Below are 18350 nucleotides of genomic sequence, written 5' to 3'. Positions count from 1 at the left end.
CTGGTGTTAGTGATACCTCTGTAGCTGTTTCTCTCATGGTGCTGGCACCTCCCGTAGCTGTCCCTCCTATGTTGGTGATACCTCCTGTAGCTGACCGTCTGGTGTTAGTGATACCTCTGTAGCTGTGTCTCTCATGGTGCTGGCACCTCCCGTAGCTGTCCCTCCTATGTTGGTGATACCTCCTGTAGCTGACCCTCTGGTGTTAGTGATACCTCTGTAGCTGTGTCTCTCATGGTGCTGGCACCTCCCGTAGCTGTCCCTCCTATGTTGGTGATACCTCTTGTAGCTGTCCCTCCTATGTTGGTGATACCTCCTGTAGCTGACCCTCTGGTGTTAGTGATACCTCTGTAGCTGTGTCTCTCATGGTGCTGGCACCTCCCGTAGCTGTCCCTCCTATGTTGGTGATACCTCCTGTAGCTGACCCTCTGGTGTTAGTGATACCTCTGTAGCTGTGTCTCTCATGGTGCTGGCACCTCCCGTAGCTGTCCCTCCTATGTTGGTGATACTTCTTGTAGCTGTCCCTCCTATGTTGGTGATACCCCTGCAGCTATTCCTCTTGTGTTGGTGATACCTCCTGTAGCTGTCCTTCTTGTAATGGTGATGCCTCATGTAACTGTTCTCTCACAATGGTGACACCCTGGTATCTGTCTCATAGTGGCGGTATTCTGTTATATCCTTCTCCGTTACAGATAATCCACCCCTGGTTCCTTTCCCACTGTGGGTATATTGATGATAATTGTTCGCCAGCACATCTCAGATGGAAATCCATATATATGGAGGGAATATTTAAGGGGGTTCATACAAGATACTCAGCGGTTTCCTGATGTTCCTGAGATCATAGTTTAATGGGGGACGTAGAACAATCATTGGAAATGGAGTTATGTTTGCACTTTATATAACCTAACTGTAGGGGTGGGGGAAGGGCAATGACAACCGCTCTGAGCACATATTTAGCTTTGTGAAAAGGGGTTGTCAGCTTTCAGGATATCAATAAAGTGAGTAATCATCAGAATACTGACCTGATCTATTTGAGTAACCGCATTTTCTTACTTGCGATTCTACTAGAATCGGTTTTCTTACATAATTAGGATCTTCTCCCTCCGAAATGATAAAAGTAACTTACAAATCAGTGACTGTCACACAGCAGAAATATTAGGGCAGATCCTTCCTACCACTCAACCTACTTCCAGCTAAGGAAGATATGAGAATTGTGTCCTGGCGCGCTGCGCACACACTGAGCGCGGTTCGGGCCGCGGAGTCAGAGACTTCTCCTGGAAATGAGTTGGCCGAGTGACAACCTGGAGCTCAATACTCTGCTATAATGAAATGCATCCATTCATATCCTAATGGAGAGGCCGGCGCTGCTACACCTGTCACAGACCCTGCTGGAAATCGATTTTATATATATATATTTTTTTTTTTTTTTTTAAGTAAGGTGATTTTTTCCAATTAAGGAGTATTCCAGCTGAATGCCAATTGCCTTAATTAGCAGCGCGGCCGCTGAGAGCTTTATGACCCATGGGTGTAATGTGATTTACTGGCACATTCTCATGTCTAAGTGCTTTTCATTTATTATATGTGTAATGCAAATGAAAGACTTACTGTCCACAGACGAGCTACATCTATGTCCGTCCTTCAAGTGCCCGATTGCATTTTGCAATATTAGACTTGAAATTTTCCATTATTTACCTGTGAGATACATAGCGTGCTGCTTCACCCTGCCTGGGAAGCTGTACAGCAGCTATATTATTGGCCATAGGGGGCAGTATTATATTCTTGTACTTAGGACAGTATTATAGTAGTTATATTCTTGTACATAGGGGCAGTATTATAGTAGTTATATTCTTGTACATAGGAGCAGTATTATAGTAGTTATATTCTTGTACATAGGAGCAGTATTATTATTATTGTAGTATTATAGTATTGTAGTAGTATTATTATTGACCTTAAGGTACCGTCACATTAAGCGACGCTGCAGCGATATAGACAACGATGCCGATCGCTGCAGAGTCACTGTTTAGGTCGTTGTGTGGTCGCTGGAGAGCTGTCACACAGACAGCTCTCTAGCGACCAACGATGCCGAAGTCCCCGGGTAACCAGGGTAAACATCGGGTTACTAAGCGCAGGGCCGCGCTTAGTAACCCGATGTTTACCCTAGTTACCATTGTAAAAGTTAAAAAAAACAAACAGTACATACTTACATTCCGGTGTCTGTCCCCCGGCGTCAGCTTCCCTGCACTGTGTCAGCTCCGGCCAGCCGTAAAGCAGAGCGGTGACGTCACCGCTGTGCTCTGCTTTACGGCCGGCCGGCGCTGACACAGTGCAGGGAAGCTGACGCCGGGGGACAGACACCGGAATGTAAGTATGTACTGTTTGTTTTTTTTAACTTTTACAATGCTAACCAGGGTAAATATCGGGTTACTAAGTGCGGCCCTGCGCTTAGTAACCCGATGTTTACCCCGGTTAACAGTGAAGACATCGCTGAATCAGCGTCACACACGCCGATTCAGCGATGTCAGCGGGTGATCCAGCGACAAAATAAAGTTCTGGCCTTCTAGCTCCGACCAGCGATCTCACAGCAGGATCCTGATCGCTGCTGCGTGTCAAACACAACGATATCGCTATCCAGGACGCTGCAACGTCACGGATCGCTATCGTTATCGTTCTAAAGTCGCTCAGTGTGAAGGTACCTTAAGACTAACATCCCCCGTAATCCGAACCTCGCACCTCCGTCTCCAAGACTTCTCTTGTGCTGCGCCAGCTCTCTGGAATGCACTTGCCTAGACGATCAGACTGATACCTAGCCCTGACTTATTCAAGCGCGCTTTCAAAACCCATCTCTTCAAACAAGCCTACCACATCTACTACTCAGTAAACTAACTTTGTCCTGTTCCCTCCTTCCAAATATTATTCTGAATCTGCACCCTACTAGTCATCTGTCTCCACACCCTCCATGCACACGATAACTGCACTTGATACTTGACTATTGCACTTAAACACACGGGCTGATGACCGGATCATGCAGCTTTGTATGAAAATCCCTATTTATTATAATTGCCAGACCTGAAATAACAAACAATTTCACCTATTGTGCCCCCCCATCTCCTTGTAGACTGTAAGCTTGCGAGCAGGGACCTCACCCCTAATGTCACTGTTTAAATCGTCTTAACTTGTACTGAATTTATTGTCTGTACATGTCCCCGCTTAATTGTAAAGTGCTGCAGAATATGTTGGCGCTATATAAATAAAAATTATTATTATTATTATTATTACAGTAGTTAATTCTTGTACATAGGAGCAGTATTATAATAGTTATATTCTTGTACATAGGGGCAGTATTATAGTAGTTATATTCTTGTGCATAGGAGCAGTATTATAGTAGTTATATTCTTGTATATAGGAGCAGTATTATAGTAGTTATATTCTTGTACATAGGAGCAGTATTATAGTAGTTATATTCTTGTACATAGGAGCAGTATTATAGTAGTTATATTCTTGTACATAGGGGCAGTATTATAGCAGTTATATTCTTGTACATAGGGGGCAGTATTATAGTAGTTATATTCTTGTACATAGGAGCAGTATTATAGTAGTTATATTCTTGTACATAGGAGCAGTATTATAGTAGTTATATTCTTGTACATAGGGGCAGTATTATAGTAGTTATATTCTTGTACATAGGGGGCAGAATTATAGTAGTTATATTCTTGTACATAGGGGCAGTATTATAGTAGTTATATTCTTGTACATAGGGGCAGTCTTATAGTAGTTATATTCTTGTACATAGGGGGCAGAATTATAGTAGTTATATTCTTGTACATAGGGGCAATATTATAGTAGTTATATTCTTGTACATGGGAGCAATATTATAGTAGTTATATTCTTGTGCATAGGAGCAGTATTATAGTAGTTATATTCTTGTACATAGGGGCAATATTATAGTAGTTATATTCTTGTACATGGGAGCAATATTATAGTAGTTATATTCTTGTGCATAGGAGCAGTATTATAGCAGTTATATTCTTGTACATAGGGGCAGTATTATAGTAGTTATATTTTTGTATATAGGAGCAGTATTATAGTAGTTATATTCTTGTACATAGGGGCAATATTATAGTAGTTATATTCTTGTACATGGGAGCAATATTATAGTAGTTATATTCTTGTGCATAGGAGCAGTATTATAGTAGTTATATTCTTGTACATAGGAGCAGTATTATAATAGTTATATTCTTGTATATAGGAGCAGTATTATAGTAGTTATATTCTTGTACATAGGGAGCAGTATTATAGTAGTTATATTCTTGTACACAGGAGCAGTATTATAGTAGTTATATTCCTGTATATAGGAGCAGTATTATAGTAGTTATATTCTTGTACATAGGAGCAGTATTATAGTAGTTATATTCTTGTACACAGGAGCAGTATTATAGTAGTTATATTCTTGTATATAGGAGCAGTATTATAGTAGTTATATTCTTGTACATAGGAGCAGTATTATAATAGTTATATTCTTGTACATAGGAGCAGTATTATAATAGTTATATTCTTGTACATAGGAGCAGTATTATAGTAGTTATATTCTTGTATATAGGAGCAGTATTATAGTAGTTATATTCTTGTACATAGGAGCAGTATTATAATAGTTATATTCTTGTACATAGGAGCAGTATTATAATAGTTATATTCTTGTACATAGAGGCAGTATTATAGTAGTTATATTCTTGTACATAGAGGCAGTATTATAGTAGTTATATTCTTGTACACAGGAGCAGTATTATAGTAGTTATATTCTTGTACATAGAGGCAGTATTATAGTAGTTATATTCTTGTACACAGGAGCAGTATTATAGTAGTTATATTCTTGTATATTGGAGCAGTATTATAGTAGTTATATTCTTGTACATAGGATCAGTATTATAGTAGTTATATTCTTGTACACAGGAGCAGTATTATAGTAGTTATATTCTTGTACATAGAGGCAGTATTATAGTAGTTATATTCTTGTACATAGGAGCAGTATTATAGTAGTTATATTCTTGTACACAGGAGCAGTATTATAGTAGTTATATTCTTGTATATTGGAGCAGTATTATAGTAGTTATATTCTTGTACATAGGATCAGTATTATAGTAGTTAATTCTTGTACATAGAAGCAGTATTATAGTAGTTATATTCTTGTACACAGGAGCAGTATTATGGTAGTTATATTCTTGTACATAGGAGCAGTATTATAGTAGTTATATTCTTGTACATAGGGGCAGTATTATAGTAGTTATATTCTTGTACATAGGAGCAGTATTACAGTAGTTATATTCTTGTACATAGAGGCAGTATTATAGTAGTTATATTCTTGTACATAGGAGCAGTATTATAGTAGTTATATTCTTGTACATAGGGGCAGTGTTATAGTAGTTATATTCTTGTATATAGGGGCAGTATTATAGTAGTTATATTCTTGTACATAGGGAACAGTATTATAGTAGTTATATTCTTGTACATAGGATCAGTATTATAGTAGTTAATTCTTGTACATAGAAGCAGTATTATAGTAGTTATATTCTTGTACATAGGGGCAGAATTATAATAGTTATATTGTTGTACAAAAGAGCAGTAGTATAGTAGTTATACTTATTTACATAGGGGGTCTGGATTATTTTGTAAATATTAATCTTTCTGTTTTTAATTGTACAGATTTATTATTGGACGTGAAAAACCCGGACAGGTCAGTGAGGTTGCCCAGTTGATCAGCCAAACTCTGGAGCAGGAGCGTCGTCAGAGGGAGATGCTTGAACAGCACTATGCACAATATGACGCTGATGATGATGAGGTAATAATAGTAGTAACTTTGGTTTTTGTGATATATTTCATTTAAAATTTAAGGGGTTTTCAGAGATGATGTAAATACCAGTAATATAATCCAGCACGGGAAGTGTAATAAATTATCAAATAGTGTAAAATAAGCCGCCTTACATCACAAGATGTTAATAATACATTCCGTCACCTCTGGTCGCGTACGACTATTTATTTTCGTAACCGTTGCTTTTACGTGTGATCCATGCCGTGTCTTCTTATATGTGATAATGCAGGATTCACGGTGTTCTCCATATTATTACCCACTTATTGGTTTCCTCACTTTTTCAATTCTTATTACGGTATCTTACATGTATAAAAATGTTTTTTTCCATATAATGTCTCGAGGCGGCAGAGCAGCTCCATTCTCTTCGACGTGTAGCATCAGAAGGCTGTTTTCTGATCCGTGTTTTCGGTGGTCCCGTGGTGAATATCACAAACATGGACATGTGATCAGACAGATCACTTACCACGCATTGCACATAATATAGCTGGTAATGTCGTAAGGTTTTTTAGTTATTTTTTTTGCACCTGTGCACGTGGAATAGCCACACATATAGAAGCCATTGGTGTGTAACCAGATGAAAGTGTTAGGCTATCTGCTCACCTTTTTTTCAGGGGTCAAAACCAAAGATTGTTCTAGCGGAAACGTCCTCATGAAATGCTCCTTCTTTGTGGAGTTTTTTTTTTTTAAATTTTAAAAAGTTCCAAAAGCTGTTTTGAAGAGTTGTTTTTTTTTTTTTTTTTTTTTTTACCATTTTTGCAGTTTTTTTTCTCCCTGAAGCATTTTTTTGTAGCCTTTTGCCTGCACAGTACCCAGTTGGTGTGGATTCCGCCAGGAGCTGCTTTATACAAGTGACACATACTTTTTTTTTTTCTCCAACCCGGTGTTTTTTTTAAAGAAAATCTGAAGTAGAAGAAAAATGCTGACACATCTGAATATATGACCAATAGGAGACAGTTAGGAAGAGATTTTTCAGGCTTTTTTTTAGCAGACCTGCTTCATAAAAACTTCCAAAAACTCAGTGTGCAAATACTATTAGTAACCGTAACGCTAACAAAAAGACTAGAGGGAGAGCAAACTACCCACCATGGGGGCTGGTTTTCCTGTACACTTAATGAGAGTAGTGACGATTTTTTAAAACTTTTTATCCTGTTGGAGCAGAGGAAAGTACCGTTTGTATTAAATGTGCTACGAATTTCAAATAACTGTGGACTTTATATAGACGTAAAAGTTACTTTGTCCTGAACATACCGATACAGTTTCCTTTACATTCCCATACAGTTTCCTCTACATTCCCATAGTTTCCTGAACATTCCGATACATTTTCCTGAACATTCCCATATATCTCCTGTATATTCTGATCTACTTCCTGTACATTCCGATACATTTCCTGTACATTCCGATACATCTCCTGAACATTCTAATTTATTTTCCTGAACATTCCGGTATATTTCCTGTACATTCCAATACATTTCCTGACATTTCCTATACATTTTCCTGAACATTCCAATATGTTTCATGAGATTTGTGATACATCTCCTGTTTTTCCGCTACATTTCCTGTATATTCCTTTACATTTCTTGTATATTCCAATAGATCTCCTGTATATTCCTATACATCTGTATATTCTGATGCATCTTTTGTACATTTCGGATACATTTCCTATATATTCTTATACATTTTCTTATTATTATTTCCCCCCCAGACATCGGACCTCTGTATTTAAAGTACATTTGTCACGCCGATAACAGCGATAAGGGGCAGGACGACGTACGGGGACCCGCTCTTGTCCCTGCCAATATAAGGGGGCCTGGCTTTCCCTTATCTCAGGGGTACCTATGAAGGTTAGGAGGCCTAAGCCGCCAGCGTATCCCTGTCTCCTGTGCAGGCCCTATTAGTGGCCGCCTCTCTCCCCCAGGGAGGAGGACTGCACCAGTGTATAAATACAACAATAAACAAGGTATACAGATAAGGTAACTAAAAGTCTCAAACTCACCAAATGCTCACACAACCACAGAGGAAACATAGAGAAGGGAAGAGAAGGAAAAAACTAGGAAGGAAAACAGGTTTAACATGCAACCAAAACAGCAGACACCAATCTCTGTAAATAAACCTCCAAGATCCAAAACACCACACTCCTTCAACCTCCAAGCCAGGCAGCAGAACTGATCACTGACAACAGTTGAAGACAAAGCTGAGTCTATATAGGAGCAGTGATTACCAAAACCTAATCAGCTGAGAGACCTAGCTCTCAGCACCTTCAGTAACAAGGTTTAACTCCTGCCCTGCTGGCACAAGACAGCCAGGTCAGAACTCAGGAGAAGGGCTTCTGTTCATCGTGTGTGAACGAGGCTCAGAGCGCTGCGGTTCTCTGGAACCTCTCTGTCGCGGTAGCCCCGTGACAACATTATTATCTGCTCTCTTAGCATCCAATGTGGATTATTTCTCTTCTGTAACTTTTCTATGTCCATTTTTATTCTTGAAGTCATATCTGTTTTTCTGTCATATTTCTTTTTATTCTGATTTACCCACAGAACATTTTTTTATGGCATGGTACATTTTTAATATGGGGTAATTAATAAATCTCCTTTTAGTGTGGTGTCTAATAAAATTAATCTATGTTTCTTATAAGTGTGCTGTAAAATTAAGATTCATGTTTTTATTGTTAATCAAAGAGACACATTCCATAGTCTTTTCTGTAGAATCCATGTCAGGAGCAGGTCGTCAATATATCGACGATGTCTCTAAAATGGAGGGCCGACTCTTTGATATTCATATGTGTTATTAGACCTGTCCAGGGCTTATTATTACAGCCCATGTAGGCAGGACATAGTACTAACTTGAGACACATAGAAGAATGCAAGATCAATTCACTGCAACTTGTTGATGGTTTCCAGGAACCTTTTTAGGAAACAGACTGAAAAAAAGAGTCGAATTCAAGAATAAAATAATAACCATATATTAAAAGCTGCAGGATTTTACATGTAAGAGCCATTGTTGATAGTGGAACATTATCTGTATGGAGGTGGAACATACTTCATCATGCAACAGGGTTGGCGTACATTTCGAGCTTTGTTATATTTTATGTATTTTATTTATTACGTCTTGTCATTTTTCTACGATTCTGGACTAGTTCCAGATTTGCAGCAGCCTGAACTGCACATGAACCGCACCAGCTGGGACGCAGCCTGGATTATTAATGTCATCTGCTCATTTCTGTCATGTCTTTTCTGCTAACAACGGGGGTTTTTTTCGGTTTTTTTTTTTTGACCCGTTATCCCAATTTATTGTGTGTTTCATGATCTATTTTTTATACTGTAAAATTGGTCTGGAATCTCCCTATTTTGATAGGATTTATCGACAGCTACATGTTTCTGGGTAGCTCTCAAACAAGGGTGGGACAAGTTTGATTTTTGGGGTTGTCTATTTTTATAAATATTGGCATCCCTGAGTTGTGTCCTGGGACTGCAGGTCTTCTACTAATTCTCCAAAAATTTACCTGATAGATAGCTCCTCAGAGTCCCTCCTCCCTGCTTGTGCTAATTGTCCTGAAAGTTACCTGATTGACTGCGCCCCAATGTGTCTCCTTCCTGCTTCTACGGATTCTCCCCAAACTTACCTGACTGAAAGCTCCTCAGTGTTCCTTCTCCCTGCTGCTACTGAAATCTAACACTGCTCAGAACAGTCTGCAGGCTGAGTGGGTGCAGGTGAAATAGCTGCCTGGCTGGATGGACAGAGATTGAACAGCTGTCAGTCAATCTGTGTAGGTAGAAATTGAATAGCCTTCAGGCTGGGTGGGCTTAGATTGAATAGCTGTCAGGCTGGGTGGGCTTAGATTGAATAGCTGTCAGTCAGACTGGATGGGCGGATATTTAATAGCTGTCAGTCTGGGTGGGTGGAGATTGAATAGCCATCAATCAGGCTGGGTAAGTGGAGATTAAATAACAGTCAGGCAGCGTGGAAGGGAATTGAATAGTTGTCAGTCAGGCAGCATGGGCAAGGACCGGAATAGCTGTCAGTCAGGCTGCGTGGGCGTGGATTGAATAGCTGTCAGTCAGGTGGCGTGTGCGTGTATTGAATCGCTTACAGGTGGCGTGGGCGGGGATTGAATAGCTGTCAGTCAGGTGGCGTGGGCAGGGATTGAATATCTGTCAGGATGGATGGGTGGGCTGAAAACAGACTCTGTGGGTGGAAATTGAATAGCTGTCAGGCTGGGTGGGCTTAGATTGAATAGCTGTCAGTCAGTCTGGGTAGGTGGAGATTAAATAGTAGTCAGGCAGCGTGGGCAGGGATTGAATAGTTGTCAGTCAGGCAGCATAGACAGGGCTTGAATAGTCAGGCAGCGTTGGAGTGGATTGAATAGCAGTCAGGTGGCATGGGCGATGACTGAATAGCTGTCGGTGTGCGCAGGGATGAAATAGCTGTCAGGTGGGGTGGGCGAGGATTGAATAGTTGTCAGTCAGGTGGCGTGGGCAGGGATTGAATAGCTGTCAGTCAGGTGGCATGCGCGATGAATGAATAGCTGTCGGCGTGGGCAAGGATGGAATAGCTGTCACTCAGGTGGCATGGGCAAGTATTGAATTGCTGTCAGTCAGGTGGCATGGGCGAGGATTGAATAGCTGTCGGCGTGGGTAGGGATGGAATAGCTGTCAGTCAGGTGGCATGGGCAAGGATTGAATAGCTGTCAGTCAGGTGGCATGGGCGAGGATTGAATAGCTGTCGGCGTGGGCAAGGATGGAATAGCTGTCAGTCAGGTGGCGTGGGCAAGGATCGAATAGCTGTTAGTCAGGTCGCGTGGGCAGGGATGGAATAAATGGCAGGCTGGGTGGGTGGGCTGAACACTTAAACTCAGGAGCTCTTTCCCTCTTTATCTGGACACCATTGCTTGCTGAGATGAAGGAGGAGAAGCTCGGTCTCCTCTCGGGTAATATTGGCTTTGATTTTGCTCCTCTGAGATGTGAGTGGTGTTTCAACTGTACTCTATGGATCAACCCGTGCGCTCTGCAAAGCCAATCAGAACCGAAGCTGAGCTCCTCTTCCCCTACATTTCTGTGAATGTGAGCATCGTCATACTTTAATTACCCTTTAACTCCCGGTTTATAGATGGTATATAGGGGCCCAAGAGATAAGGGGGCCACAGCCACCTCCAAAGTATCTGGAATTATGTATGATGATGAGCTACTGGACTGCAAAGTATCAGATATAGTTCTGGCACAGAACTGTTTATTGATCATGTGAGTTTAGTCTTTTCGAATATTGTTTCTATATATATATATATATATATATATATATATTGTTACTTTAGGGCGGTCACCATTTGTGTATGGCGGACCTTCCTTCGCCAGGTTCCTTTTCTAGGTATACGCTGCACCCCAGGCTGCCTTATTCGTCTGCAGATTTCTTAAACGATTGTTTTTCTGCACACACATTGACCTGGATGTAGCATCTCCGAGTATTGCCCCAGGGAACAGTCCCGAAGCTGCTCTGAAGCCTCCACTCTAATTTCACTCGACTTCCATTAAAACAGACAATTAAATGTCTGGAGTGCGTCACTTACATAAATAGTGGTATTAAATATTTCCTGCAGCAGATAATCAAATTACACAGCAGCGGTGCATGGAATGTAAATGAGGCAGGTGCTCGGCTCTGATGAAATCCTGCCTATCGAGCAATCTGTTATTTCACAGACGTTTGGTTCTTCAGTGTCTCCAAAGCTGCGCTTTTCAATTCATCATCTAAATCTTTCAATTAAAAAGTAAAGCGGCTCCGTGATTCCTTTTTCATCCTTCGGCTGATCAGAAGAGACGGCGAATCGTGCCATGACTTGTTGCTTTTTTTGTCTTTTATTATTACAGTATTTTTTTTTCCATACCGTAGAGAAATGATCGTGGCATAGTAATACGTTCTGCACTTATTGCGATGGCAGGCAAGTCACCAAATTTTGGAGGCTCCTGTTATATATTGGTCAATGATACAAGGGTGGATTCATAGAAACGTCCACTTAATGTAAAGATTGATGGCACCAACCAGTAGTAGTGACACAGAAACCTCATGGGGTCCATATTGGAATGCAGAGTGTGAACTAAGCTACTGTACTCAGCCATGACTACCACTTGGAGGTTTGGACATTAGCGCCTCGGATTCACAGGTAACAATCCTTGGAATCGTTGGGTGAGGTTTGAACATTAGCGCCTCAGATTCCCATGGGACGATTCTTGGAACGGTTGGGTGAGGTTTGAACATTAGCACCTCAGATTCCCAGGTGACAATCTTTGGAACGGTTGAATGAGTTTTGGACATTAGCGCCTCGGACTCACCGGTGACAATCCTTGGAATGGTTGGTTGAGGTTTGGACATTAGCACCTCGGATTCCCAGGTGACGAACCTTGGCATAGTTGGGTGAGGTTTGGACATTAGCACCTCAGATTCACAGGTGACGAACCTTGGAATGGTTGGGTTAGTTTTGTACATTAGCTCATCAGAATCCCAGGTCACAATCCTTGGAATGGTTGGTTGAGGTTTGGACATTAGGGCCTTGGATTCCCAGGTGACAATCCTTGGAATCATTGGGTTGACCACTCTTGGAGTTGGCTAGAAGATTCTATCCTGGAGAGTAAACACGGCATTATGTCATAAAGCTGAAGAGTCCCAAAAACAATCACCAGATCTACATAATCCCCTAAACTCTTCTCTGATTTACTACAGCAATGTCAATTTATTTTTCGCAATTTCATAGGGTTTTCACAACTACTTCAGTGATGTCAGTAGATTTTTCTAATCTATAAGGCTGCTTTCTGAGATAGGACAGTGATGTCAGATTATCAGTAGATCTCAGTATTCTCGTAGATTCTCCTCTGAGTTGTTTAAGTGATGTTATTAGATCTCAATGTTCTCATAGTTGGCTCTCTTTTGAATTGCTTCAGTAATTTCAGTAGATCTCATCTCGTAGACTCTCTTCTGAGTTACTACAGTGATGTCACTAGATCTCAGTAATTTCATAGGCTCTCCTTTGAGTCACTTCAGTGATGTCACTAGATCTATGTAATCTGATAGGCTCTCCGTGAGTCACTATAGTGATGTCACATTATTACAAAACATTGGCGATATATAGTTCCCAGACTTGACATTTTTCAGGTACACTTTTTTTTCTTGACATGTGCTTATCTATAAAACATTAAATAAGGCAGGAAAACCGCCTGCACAAAAATACATGAAATAAAAAGCACCACCAAAAATGTGTGCCACATTAAAAAAAATGCTTACTATTTTTTGCACATCAACTAGATACAAGATCTAGTAACATTACTGTATTGACGTTGAGAAAAACCTATGAGAGTAAAAAGATCCAGTGGCATCACTAAAGTAACTTTGAGGAGAACTTATAGGATTATGAAGATTTTGTGACATCACTATTGTACATCTGAGAAGATCATATGAGATAATTAAAATATATTTACATCACTGTAGTAACATTTAGGCGAGCCTATAAGATTGTGAAGATCTGGTGACCTCACAGGTAACTTTGAGGAGAACCTGTGAGATTACATAGATTCAGTGACATCACTATAGTAACTTTCAGGAGAGCCTCTGAGATTGTGAAGACCTAGTGATCTCACTAGTAACTTTTAGGAGAGCCTCTGAGATTGTAAAGATCTAGTGATCTCACTAGTAACTTTTAGGAGAGCCTCTGAGATTGTGAAGACCTAGTGATTTCACTAGTAACTTTTAGGAGAGCCTCTGAGATTGTAAAGATCTAGTGATCTCACTAGTAATTTTTAGGAGAGCCTCTGAGATTGTGAAGACCTAGTGATTTCACTAGTAACTTTTAGGAGAGCCTCTGAGATTGTAAAGATCTAGTGATCTCACTAGTAACTTTTAGGAGAGCCTCTGAGATTGTGAAGACCTAGTGATTTCACTAGTAACTTTTAGGAGAGCCTCTGAGATTGTGAAGACCTAGTGATCTCACTAGTAACTTTTAGGAGAGCCTCTGAGATTGTAAAGATCTAGTGACCTCACTAGTAACTTTTAGGAGAGCCTCTGAGATTGTAAAGATCTAGTGACCTCACTAATAGCTTTTAGGAGAGCCTCTGAGATTGTAAAGATCTAGTGATCTCCCTAGTAACTTTTAGGCGAGCCTCTGAGATTGTGAAGACCTAGTGATCTCACTAGTAACTTTTAGGAGAGCCTCTGAGATTGTAAAGATCTAGTGATCTCACTAGTAACTTTTAGGAGAGCCTCTGAGATTGTAAAGATCTAGTGATCTCACTAGTAACTTTTAGGAGAGCCTCTGAGATTGTAAATACCTAGTGATTTCACTGTAGTAACATTTAGGAGAGCCTCTGAGATTTTGAAGACCTAGTGATCTCACTAGTAACTTTTAGGAGAGCCTCTGAGATTGTGAAGACCTAGTGATCTGACTAGTAACTTTTAGGAGAGCCTCTGAGATTGCGAAGACCTAGTGATCTCACTAGTAACTTTTAGGAGAGCCTCTGAGATTGTAAAGATCTAGTGATTTCACTGTAGTAACTTTTAGGAGAGCCTCTGAGATTGTGAAGACCTAGTGATCTCACTAGTAACGTTTAGGAGAGCCTCTGAGATTGTATCTTTTAGGAGAGCCTATAAGATTACAAAGATTCAGTGACAACACTATAGTAACTTTTAGAAGAACCTATGAGATTCTAAAGACCCAGTGATCTCACTAGTAACTTTGAGGAGAGCCTATGAGTGTAGAAAGATCTAGTGACATCACTACAGTAACTTTGAGGAGAGCTTATAGGATTATGAAGATTTTGTGACATCACTATTGTAACTCTGAGAAGATCATATGAGATACCGTAATTAAAATATAGTTACATCACTTTATTAACATTTAGGCAAGCCTATAAGATTGTGAAGATCTGGTAACTTCACAGGTAACTTTGAGGAGAACCTGTGAGATTACATAGATTCAGTGACATCACTATAGTAACTTTTAGGAGAGCCTCTGAGATTGTGAAGACCTAGTGACATCACTGTAGTAACATTTAGTAGAGCCTATGAGATTGTAAAGATCTAGTGACAACACTAGTAACTTTAAGGAGAGCCTATAAAATTACAAAGATTCAGTGACAACACTATAGTAACTTTTAGAAGAGCCTACGAGATTCTAAAGACCTAGTGATCTCACTAGTAACTTTTAGGCGAGCCTTTGAGATTAAAAAGATCCAGTGATCACTGTAGGACTTTTAAGGAGAGCCTATGACATCATGAAGATTTAGTGACATCACTGTAGTAACATTTAGGAATGTTTATGAGATGGTAAAGATCTAGTGACCTCAATGTAGTAAATTTTAGGAGAGTCTCTGAGATCATAAAGATGTAGTGACATCACTGTAGTAACTTTTTAGGAGAACCTATGATATCATGAAGACTTAGGCTAGCGGTTTTTTAAATCCGTCACAATGCGTCGTTTTGCAGAAAAAACACATCCTGCAAAAGTGCTTGCAGGATGCGTTTTTTCCCCATAGACTTCTATTGACGACACATTTGCGACGGATTGCCACACTTCGGATGCGTCGTGCTTTGGTGGACCGTCGGAAGAAAAAAACACTACATGTAACGTTTTTTTTTCTCCTGACGGACCGCTTTTTACGACCGCGCATGCACGGCCGGAACTCCGCCCCCACCTCCCCGCACCTTACAATGGGGCAGCGGATGCGCCGGAAAAATGCATCCGCTGCACCCATTGTGCAATGCAGCAAACGCTAGATTCGGAATCTCTCCCCGACGCATTGCGACGGGGAGATTCTGACGCTAGTGTGAAAGAAGCCTTAGTGACATCACTGTAGTAACATTTAGGAGAGCTTATGAGATTCTAAAGATCTAGTGTCCTCACTATAGTAACTTTTAGGAGAGCAGTGAGATCATGAAGATCTAGTGACATCACTGTAGTAACATTTAGGAGAGCCTATGAGATTCTAAAGATCGAGTGACATCACAGCAGTAACTTTGAAGCGAGCCCATAAGATCCTGAAGATCTAGTGACCTCACTGCCGTAGCGCAGGATAAAGTGTATCACATTACTAATACCTCTAACATTCCGAACGCAAAACAGCAGAAAACAAATCTGTGATATTATCCTCCTCCTCCACCGCAGTTTGCTGTTTTGTCAGAGTTGTCACATTCCCCTTGAAGCTGTATTATAGCTGTCAGCATCTCGCCGGGCTTATAAAATGTTCCTTTCATCCTTGGAAACAATTAGGACATAAATTGTGCTTAGAATGTGTTTTCTCTCAGCGGCGTCGTGTTCTGATCACCCACGTTTTCGCCATTATTGGGTTGACGTGCTTGGGAGTGTGGGTTACAGAGCTTTTTAATTCTGAGATAAAAGGACGCGGGGTGCGCCTATTAGTGCAATGCACATGTTGTGTTGAAATATTAACGAGTTTAGGTTACAAAGGTGTGACATTACGAGGAAACTTTATAGTAAGTGTATAGACTTCTGCACTTAGCCACAGGCTTCTGGCACAGTCTCCTGTTTCGATGGAAACATATTTATTGTGAAAATAAAGTTTCTATTAAACTTCGGGGCAGCTAAATATATCGTCAGTGCGTGGAAACATGGAAACAAATCAGTTTTGCCCATAGAATACTTACATGATGACATTTTGTCTGCCGGCAGCCACCACTAGAGGGAGCTCATGAGTTCAATGCAGACACTGAACTCAATGATAGTACAGTATAAAGGAGGCTCCCTCTGGTGGTGGCTAGAGGTATTATTTAAAGTGATATTCCCTTCCTGGACATTTGTTTTTACATTTTCATAGAAGTCCTGAAGGCAGAATTTGGAGTTCTTATATCAGTGATTGGAGACAGGCACACATGCACTGATTGCTATAAAGAAATGCTAAGTAATGAATGGCATAATGGCATGTTTCATCTCATAGACAGGAGAATACGCCACTGATGAGGAGGATGAAGATGTGGGCCCGGTCATCCCAGGAAGAGAAATGGCCATTGAAGTTTTCGATCTTCCAGAAGGCGATGAAATGTTTTCTTCGGACCTGGATGCAACAAAACTGGCTCATAAATTTAAAGAGGTAACTCAAAAAGTTGTCTGAGTTCACTGCCACGGAGATACGAGAACCCAGTAACGTTATGGATTTTGATATTTTTTTGTCTGATCATACGGTTATCCAGGATAGCTCCGCAATAACTAGCAATTTATTTTTATTTTTTTTATTTTTACATTATTTTCTACATTTAAAAAGCCAAAACTCTTCTTTTTTTTTTTTTTACTGACATGATTCTGTGAGTCCTCGTTTTATATCTGAGAAATTATATATTTTTTTCCCCCTAATTTTGGAAACATATAAATTACTGAGTAATTTATATAATTTATATAATTATATAATATAATAATTTATATAATTTTTTTTCTGATGCAAAAACGGCAATTTTGAAAATTCTTTTTTATTTGTAATTTTTCTATGTTCAGGTTTCGCACCCAATCACCCGTTGAATTAATTATTTAGGTTATTGAAGGGAATGTCCACTACTCGGACAGCCCCTTCTCAATCACTGAAAAACAGCCTGTACCCACCTCCAGTGCTGGCCTATAGGTCACATGAGCCCTGCAGCGAATCAGTGACTGCTAGTGGACGTACTCACTCTCACCTCCTAATATCTGGAGAACTGCTGCTGCTTTCTGATTCGCTGCAGGGCTCATGTGACACAATATCACGTGACACCCGGCACCGACGTTGCTGGAATGGCACTGACCCCGGGGAGACTACAGAACATCTTTATTTCGCACTGCACAATACAGCAATTCAGGAATGATTGTCCGAATAATAGACAACCCCTTTAAGGTGACATGTTGACACCTAATTTGTGCACTTTTTTGTTATATGTATGTACAAATATGTATTTTATATGATAAAAATATTTTTGGGGGGGAGGAGGCGTTTATACTTGCTGAAAAATTTTCATATTATATACCGTATATATTTTTACCTATTTTGTTCACCAAGCGATCAGAAAATATATATTTGTTCTTTGCATTTTTTCACCCACTGTAACTGGAGCATCTATAGGAGTCTCGGTTAAAAAGGACAACAGCCCAGTAAAGTGACATCAGTGACTGGCAGACTTGATTTGGGTCTGTCATTGCCACATCCAACAGAATCATTGCTTTGCTTGGTTATTGTCCTGTATTATACTCCAGAGCTGCACTCACTATTCTGCTGGTGCAGTCACTGTGTACATACATTACATTACTGATCCTGAGTTACATCCTGTATTATACTCCAGAGCTGCACTCACTATTCTGCTGGTGCAGTCACTGTGTACATACATTACATTACTGATCCTGAGTTACATCCTGTATTATACCCCAGAGCTGCACTCACTATTCTGCTGGTTCAGTCACTGTGTACATACATTACATTACTGATCCTGAGTTACATCCTGTATTATACCCCAGAGCTGCACTCACTATTCTGCTGGTGCAATC

At 40.2% G+C, this 18350-nt stretch overlaps 1 protein-coding gene across 2 annotated transcripts in view; it reads left to right on the top strand.

Moving 5' to 3' along the window:
• The window catches only part of PPP1R9A (protein phosphatase 1 regulatory subunit 9A), a 167787-nt gene that overhangs the window by 109929 nt on the left and 39508 nt on the right, over nucleotides 1–18350 (top strand). For both annotated transcript variants that reach the window (XM_069729374.1, XM_069729375.1), the window contains exons 6-7: nucleotides 5695–5830; nucleotides 16783–16935. In XM_069729374.1, the coding sequence (XP_069585475.1) occupies nucleotides 5695–5830; nucleotides 16783–16935 (289 nt within the window). The remainder of the gene's footprint in view (nucleotides 1–5694; nucleotides 5831–16782; nucleotides 16936–18350) is intronic.

Source organism: Ranitomeya imitator, chromosome 6 (assembly GCF_032444005.1).
Source record: "Ranitomeya imitator isolate aRanImi1 chromosome 6, aRanImi1.pri, whole genome shotgun sequence".
NCBI lineage: Eukaryota > Metazoa > Chordata > Amphibia > Anura > Dendrobatidae > Ranitomeya > Ranitomeya imitator.
This window is presented reverse-complemented; position numbering and strand designations above follow the sequence as displayed.